Source organism: Spinacia oleracea, chromosome 1 (assembly GCF_020520425.1).
Source record: "Spinacia oleracea cultivar Varoflay chromosome 1, BTI_SOV_V1, whole genome shotgun sequence".
Taxonomy (NCBI): domain Eukaryota; kingdom Viridiplantae; phylum Streptophyta; class Magnoliopsida; order Caryophyllales; family Amaranthaceae; genus Spinacia; species Spinacia oleracea.
In genome coordinates this window covers 100,898,539-100,907,141 of record NC_079487.1, presented here as the reverse complement: position 1 = coordinate 100,907,141, position 8,603 = coordinate 100,898,539, and the positions used below count along the sequence as shown (strand labels likewise).

Sequence of the window (8,603 nt, the reverse complement as noted above, 5' to 3'; positions counted from 1 at the left end):
CTACCGCTGCACCCACGACTCATTTCTGCGGTCTTGGTTACTCTTCCAAGCAGCATCCACCAGAATATGGACGATTATGTGAGAGCTGATCGCCCCATGCTTCCAATGGCACCCTTCCCTGACCCCACCATTTCTGTTTTTCCCAACTTTTTTTAAGTTTAGATTATCGCTTCTTGAATCTCTACTTCTAGATGTGTCCTCCCACCTTTTTTTGAACTCTTCAATACATCTCATCACAACATCCAAAATTGGGGTTATCCCTTTGAAAATGATATCATTTCCATGAGTACAAATAGCCCAGAGAGTTATAGTAAATTGAGCCACTCTCTCATCACCTCTTCCATCCTCATTCATCAGATATTTCAAGATGTTTTTAATCCATCCCTGGATAGGAATCCCTGGACTAGTAGAGTAGACACCAAGGTGACACGCTCTCCAAACTCTGTCCGAGAAAGAGCAGTCCTTGAGCATATGGTCCAGCGTCTCATGTTCATTATTGCATAAACTGCAACTCTCATCCAAGTGTAATCCTCGCTTAGCAAGGTTGGCTTTTGCCAGTATGGCTTTGTGCATGACTTTTCAGATGAACATTTTCCATTTTGGTACAAGACCTCGTTTACACCATTGCACCCATAAGTTTTCTTTCATCCTCACTCCCGTTAAGTTTTCCATTATCATCCAATACCCTGACTTGATGGAGTACGACCCTGAAGTAGTGATGTCCCACACGATCTCATCAGCACAGCTTTCAGCTGGTAAGTGGGTTCCTAAAATGTTTCTGGCATCCTTTCTTTCGAAAGAGTTCCAGATTAGGTTTGCATTCCAGATTCCTGGACCTGACATTAAACACTCGACTTTTTGGTTCCGGAGTGTCTCGACAGCTTCATTTTTATCGTAAGTGTGTCCTTTCCTACCCATTTATCTCCCTCAATAAAGGTACTTGCTCCATTTCTAATAATCTTGCGAAGACCCCCTTTGAGAAGGCTCACACTCTTTTGGATGCTTCTCGCTGCCCAACTGGTGTTAGAGTGGAGAGAACTCCCACTGACACTGACACTGGCCAACGCTGACCCTCGGTACTTTGCTCGATAGAGTTTGCTAATCAGAAGATCAGGTATGGAGTGGATCCTCCATGCCATTTAGAATAAAAGGGCCGAATTCAATGCAACCACATTTCTCAATTCCAGACCCCCTTACTTTTGTGCTGCCAAAGGTTTTATTTTCTCCTCCAGTAAATGGGCTTACGGTCTTCTGACGAGGCCCAGAAAAACCTCAGTAGCATGTTGCTGATCTTGTTAAGGACCTTCTTCGGGATGGAGTAAGTGGACATGATGTGCGTAACCAACGCCACTAAGATAGTATTAATAAGCAAGAGCTTACCTGACTGGGAGAGAGAGGTAAACTTCTATTCCGTAATTTTCTTCGATATTTTTTCGATCATTGGCGAAAATTTTGTCACCGATCTTCCATCAATATCCATAGGACAACCCAAATAATATCCTAGAAGGTCCTTATCCCTTACCCCCAGAGGCTTTCTCATAAACCTTCTAAATCTCTTCGTAGTACAGGGCTAAAAATGACATATGATTTGTCATTGTTGATCATCTCCCCTGAGACTCTGCAAAATTCTTCAATAGTGTTGCGCATAGTTTTACATGATCCTGGAGTGGCTTTGAAACAGATTAATGCGTCATCCTCGAAGAAAAGTGCCCCACTATCTGACTTCCCCTAGCCGCCCTTATTCCCATGATAGCTCCTTTGTTCTGCAGTTTTTTCATGTTTCTCGACAGAACTTTCATGCAAAGAATAAAATGGTGTGGAGAGAGGGGATCACCTTGTCGTAATCCTGAATTCGGCTTGAAAGACTTGGATGGAACACCATTGACCAGAATATCACTGTGGAGACACATTGCATTATCCAGTGGATCCAGTTCGCAGGAAAGTTGCAAGCTCTTAGAGTATTAGACAGGAAGTCTCAGTTGACTCTGAGGTCCACTTTCAATATGGCTTCGAAAACTTTTCATTTTTTCTTCTTCTTTACTGAGTTGAGCAGTTCGTGGGCGATGAAGCAGTTATCAGCAAGAAGGCGACCTGGCACGAACGCATCCTGGAAATCTCCCACAATGGACGACATTACGTCTTTAAGTCTCCTCACCATAAATTTTGATATAATTTTGTAGGAGGAGTTGTACAGGCTGATCGGTCTAACTTTGTTACCGAGTCAGGCCGGTCTTCTTTTGGGATTAAGGTGATGCAGGTCTGGTTGACTTCTTTGAGCATGTACCCGCTGTTGAAAAAATTTAGAACAACATCACACACTTCGTCACCCACCACACTCCATTGGTGTTGGAAGAAGGCGGGTGGAACCCCATCTGATCCTGGTGACTTGAGGGGTTTAGAAAATTACTTTTTACCCCTTAACAAACATAAACAGAAAAAAAAATACAAATTCATTTTCCACCAAAGTGTTTTTCTTCAATATAAACGAAGCCTTAATGATTAGTTTAAAGCTTTTGAGGGTTGGAGATAATTAGTTTAAAGCTTTTAAGTCTAGGAAACAATTATGGTATCCTAAACTAAGGGTATTGCTAAATGCAGAAAATAATATCTTTATACAAAATTTAAAATGACAAAAATACCCAAAAATTGAAAAAGAAACTTACAGTTTCCATCTCAAGCGTTGGCTTTTACAAGATATTTGACCATTGTTTGCCTGGTGTAAATATTATGAATATGCAAATTGGTGTGAAATAGGAGCAAAAAAATCAGAGATACAAAGGTGCAAGAACTTTTTAAAAAAAGAGGAGAAAAAGAAAAGAATGGGCAGCAAGAGAGCCACATTGTGAAATTAAACTTTATGTCCAGAATCCATTTTCACGGTGGTCGGAGAAATCACCGGCCAAAGATGAGCCACCTTAAGGTGGTAATCACGCAAGAACGGAAAAACGGTCCTCGCAAAACTCCCAAAGTTTCTCTCTACCTCATACTTAAACCAATGGTAGATCGACAATCGACCATTGTTGCGTTTAATATATAATCCATTAGCTTGGCTGTTTGCAAGCCGGATAATTTGACAATTTAACCTGCCAATTTACATTCGATTCATATCTAAATCAGCTAATTTTATCTAAATTAGTTTATTTCTCCATAACCAGGTTTATGCATGCATCTTAGTCATGATCTTGATTTTTAATTAAGTTTGTTTGTTCTTTAAATGAAAAAAGAAATAACAGTACTTCTATTTTCAATCCATTAAAACATAAAAGTGTTCACGATGAGGAGCTGGTATGAAAGATAATTTTTTTTTTTTTAATAATAAAAATATGGGTATAATTGACCTTTTAAGTTTTGTATAAAGAAAATATTTTCTACATTTCGAAACTAGGAAAAATTAATAAGAGTAATCCCAACTTTCACTTATCTTCTAAAATTTGGATTATTTTAGAATAATCCAAACTTTTGGGGTTACCTTTTCAAAATAATTTGAAGTTTTTTTTTGTCATTACTAAATATATCATTTTGTGTCTATTGTACATAGGCAAATTGATAGTTTTGATTATTTTAAGAAGGTATGTCCGAAAGTTGAGATTATTACAAAATAATCCAAAATTGAAATTATTTTAAAAAGATGAGTGAAAGTTGAGATTATTTATGGCCAATTTTCCTAGAAACTATGTACTTGAGTACTTCGTATATCAAATGGTTTATATTTTGTTCGAGCTGTCATTATACACTAAGATGCAACTTGATAATCTAATAAAGTAACCTAACTTTATACAAGTTTTTTCCTCTGTACATCAAAATGAATTTCTGTGCTTATGAATGAAAAAAAAAAGTTAGCCAATCCTAACCCCGCCTATCCTAAATGTTATTGAGTTAAATACATCATCCGTTTTTTTTGTGTGTTTTTTCCATGGGTACTAATTTACTGTAAACCTTCCTACCTTCGTTTTTTAAAGTTCTTTACGCCTTAAAATATGTGTCCAAAATATGAAAATTTAACAGTAAATTCTCACTATTATATACTTCCTCCATTTTTTTTTAATTGCACCATCTGGGATTTCACGCTTGCCAATGCACTATTTTAACCACTAATATCTCTCATTATACATTTTAAAAAGTTATAAAAATTTGATAATTTGAAAGTATATTTCGAGACGAATCTAACAAGATCCCACATGAATATATTTTTTCTTACATATAAATCACAAAAAATAACTATATAAGAACATGTGAATAGTGCTAAAACCAAGATGGTGCAATTATAAAAAAATGGAGGAAGTATACGGTAACTTTTGTGTAAGACCGCCTTACCGGAAAGACCACTTTGGTTGCTTAACTAATTGGTTTAATTTCTTAACTAATTGGTTACATTGCTTTACTATTAATTCATTTGCTTAACTAATTGTTTCAGTGCTTAACTAATTAGTTCAAGTGCTTAACTAATTGGTTTTATTGCTTAACTTATATGATACCAATGTGGTCTTTTGTGTAAGACCGCCTTATAGAAAAGTTTGTATTATATATATCATGACGTTACATGTAAGATCATGTTAGATTGCACTACAAGAAATTGTTCCATTAACGACGGAAAATTCCGTCCCTAAAGGTCAATAATCGTTGATTAATGACGGGATTTTCTGTCGCGAACCCGTCATAAAAGGGGGCCGTCGTTAATGGAAAATCATGTCGTTAACCCGTCGTAAAAGACAATTGCGACGGTTGTTCCCGTCATTGTTTGGTTGTTAGCCCCGTCGCAAAAGGATTTTGCGACGGAATTTTTGACCCGTCGTTATTAGGTTGTCAATAAAGATACAAATTCTTGTAGTGTTGGTCTCGGTATGTATTTTTTGGAATATCAACTTTTTATAATTTTTTCACATACTGAATATATTAGTAGTTAAATATTGCATTAGAGTCCATACAAATAGTAACTATGAACAACTTTAAAAAACGGATGTAGTGTTTTTTTTAAGGAAAATTTGTACAAGACAAGTGACTGTAAGAAGGGAAAATGTAGACAAAACAACAGGGATGTAGATAGTTATGAGAAAAAGTGCATAAAGTAAGCGATAATGAGTGAAACTGATAAATAATTAAATACCGTGGAAAAATAAGGAAAAGATGGCAAAAGATTTATCGAAAAAAAGAATACAGTACTCGATCAATTCGTTTCAGAATACTTGGAACACTTGAATTTGCACATAGTTTTAGGAAGGCTTGTGAGTGATACATTTAAATGAATAAATTAACGTGCAAGTGGAATAAATGTGAATATTTTAATTGTTTTTGAGAGAGAGAAATAACAAAGAATTGATGCAATTAGGACTAGAGAAACATCAAGGGGGTCTTGTCTTAGAACTTTTTTCTATGTCATCTCAACTTTTCACTAATATTTAATTAATTAAATTCTGTTAAGTGTTCTTCAGACTCATCCAAACCTAGCTCTTCACCCTTAAATTCATTTAAAACATCTAAAATAATATGACATCTTACTTTATTTTTTATTTAACTCACACATTGAGTCTTAAGTTGAGTTTTAGTTTTTCAAGACTTAATTTAAGACATTGCTAAGACTAAGAGCATGACCAACCTTATATATTAAGACTTGAGTTGTACTGACATGACATATGACTCACCTAGTCTTAAGATTAGACAAAGTAATTTTTAGCATTGAAGGGGATAAGTTTTGACAAAGTCTTAAACCGAGTCTTGAAAAACTAAGACTACACTTAAGACTCCTTGTGTGAGTTGGATAAAATAATAAAATAATAAATGGTGCATAAATACACACATCTTACATAAGTTTGAAGGGTGAAGAGATAAATTTGATTGAATATTAAGGAGTCTTAATAATATTTAATTACTTAAGAGCATGATCAGCCCCAAGTCTTAAGACTTGAATTGTGCTGATGTGCCATATGACTCATCAGTTTTAAGATAAGACACATAGAAATTGTAGCATTAAAGTAGACGAGTCTTAACAAAGTCTTAAATTGAGTCTTGAAAAACTAAGACTCAACTTAAGACTTGGTGCGTGAGTTAAATTAAATAATAAAATTAATATTGTACATAAATTTACAAGTCTTAAATGAATTTGATGGGTAAAGAGATAAATTTGATTGAATCTTAAGAAGTCTTAACAACAATTTAATTATTAAATATTAATGAAATTTTGACATGGCAATTAAATAAAGTCTTAAGACAAAACCCCCCCTGATCTTGCTCTAATAATAGTGTAATGCTGACATGACATGTGAAGAAAATCTTCAGACCCCCTTGATTTTTCTCTAATACACTTCAATGCTATAAATTGACAGGTCTAATCTTAAGACTAGGTGGGGCATATGTCATATCAACAAAATTCAAGTCTTAAGACTTGTCGCTGATGTTGCTCTAAGTAAGAGAACGAAACAATAAAGAATTAGTGCAAGTGGAGTTAGCGGGAGAGAAAAAAATGATTAGTGGGCTCATGCCAAAATAGAAAGCGTTGCAATTTTTAAAAAAGGGTCGAAAAAGACAAGTGTTGTGAGTATTCAGAAACGGAGAGAGTACGTAAAAGAAGTGAATAGACTTTATGAAACACTCCATAGTAAGGAAACAAGCCAGAAGATAATTTAGTGTCGCTTCGATATCGGTTTTTTCCTAGTTTAATTTTCTGGTTTTTAGAAACTAAAAACAAAAAATTTGCAAACTAAAAAAGTAGAATGAAATGCTTTTGTGTGTGTGCGCACGCGCGCGCTCGCTAATTTTCAAAATCAAAAGGGATTACTATAGGTGAGATTATATTTTAGTTCATAATTTAATCTAAATCATAGACTTCCAAACTCATAAAATTTAAAACTGGAAGCCGAAAATGATACCGAACATACCCTAGATCCGGTTGCACCATTTTTTATAAAATTTATTATATCAAAGGATAATTTTGAATTCAGATTTAAAGTCTTTTTTTAATAGTAAAAACTAGAATATCTTGGCTTTTAAGAGGGGTAGATTGTAATCCCCCGTAATTTTATAAATTTTATTAATATATTTTAATGTATAATTAATTATATTTAAATAGAATTTAAGAATTTTAGAAATAATAATATAATTAACGTATATTTATTTTTATTACATTTTAAATATTTCAACGGTTTATGAAATCAAAAATAATTTTAGAATTCGATGTTGAAAAGAATTCGAATTACGAAAACACGATTGAACTTATAAAACAATCCTAACCGGTTTTGGATTCAAACAACTCTATTCTAATCCTAGCCCAAATTGGTAAAGCCCAAAACAAATAACCCATATTTCCCCATCATTGTTTCAATTTCACGTGAATATGAAAACCCTCAACCTCCTCTTCCCTTGACGTGTACTTTGCTGAACTGCTGCACCCTTGCAGCGCCGCCACAACCGTCGACCAACCACCACACGGCCACCTGTCCTCCTCCACCGTCTGGTATTTCTCCTCCTCTCCATCTCTTGCTTCGTGCTTTCCTTCGTTCCCTTCTCCGCTTAATTGTGGTTCTGTTTTCCACAGCCACCGAGCCGTGCGACCACCTTCACCCTGCCGCCCAGCCGCGTCATCAACCACCACTCCACCGGCGTCGATGCCCCAACAGTCGTCATCCTTGCCGCAGCCCACCGCCAGCTTCTCTTCCCTTCTTCTTTCTCATTCCTTCTTTCATTTTCTCTCCTAACTGTTTGTTCTCCTTGCTCACAGCCGCTATGCTGCCGCCTAGCCAACCACTAGTCACCGGCCGCGACACGCCGCCGGATTCCTTGTTGCTGCGCCGCCCAGCTACCGCCGGCCAGCCTTCCCTCTTTGTCTCTCTTTTTGGTTAATTCTTAAACCTTAAAACTAATTAATGTTTTAATTACGTTTTAATAATTTAAATTATGTTCTTGAATTTAAATTATACTTTTTATGATTTAGTTAGAATTTTCATATTATATATTATGCTTAAATAATAATTTAATTTCAGGATTATGTAATTGCATTGAAATAATGATTTTTAATTACTTAAAGCATGGATTTTAAGGTTTTAATGGTTTTAAACCATGGTAGGATGATTGTGGATTATTAAAATTATTGTTTCAATGTTCTAAGCATGTTACTTTGGTCTTGGCGAAGTTTTAAACGAATTTATATTGCTGGAAATTTAAAGTATAATGTTTGCAAAGAGTTTTCAACGAATTTCAATCACTAATTCAATAATTATGATGCTAGGAAATCAAATGTTCAAGTTTTAATGTTAGGGAAGGTTCTAAATATGTTTAGGATGTATTTAGAATGCTTTATTATGGTTGCGAATGATTAGAAATTGATTGGGAATATTTGTTGGTTGTGTTAGGCGGAGAATTCTCTGTAGACGACTTTTGAGATTGTTAGTGGCATATCAATTTGTTTACACAAGGTACGTACATACCTGTGTGCTTGGAATGTGTGCTAATTGTTGAAACCATGTTGAATTTGTTGTTGAACTTGGTTATGTTGATATTATTGTTGAACTTGGTGATTTTGATATTATTGACGAACTTGGTTATGTTGAAATTGCATGTTTAATACTGTTGGACGGACATATTGAACTTATATTGCATTATGAGAATTGTAA

General features: G+C 35.1%; 1 protein-coding gene across 1 annotated transcript; it reads right to left on the bottom strand.

The window, feature by feature from the left end:
• LOC110777769 (uncharacterized) lies at positions 1-573 on the bottom strand. Its single transcript, XM_021982358.2, has one exon. The coding sequence runs from the start codon at positions 571-573 to the stop codon at positions 1-3; it is 573 nt and encodes a 190-aa protein (XP_021838050.2).
• Positions 574-8,603: the final 8,030 nt, after the last annotated feature.

Coding starts and splice junctions, on each gene's coding strand:
- LOC110777769 (XM_021982358.2), bottom strand. CDS start 573: ATGCACAAAGCCATACTGGCAAAAGCCAACCTTGCTAAGCGAGGATTA.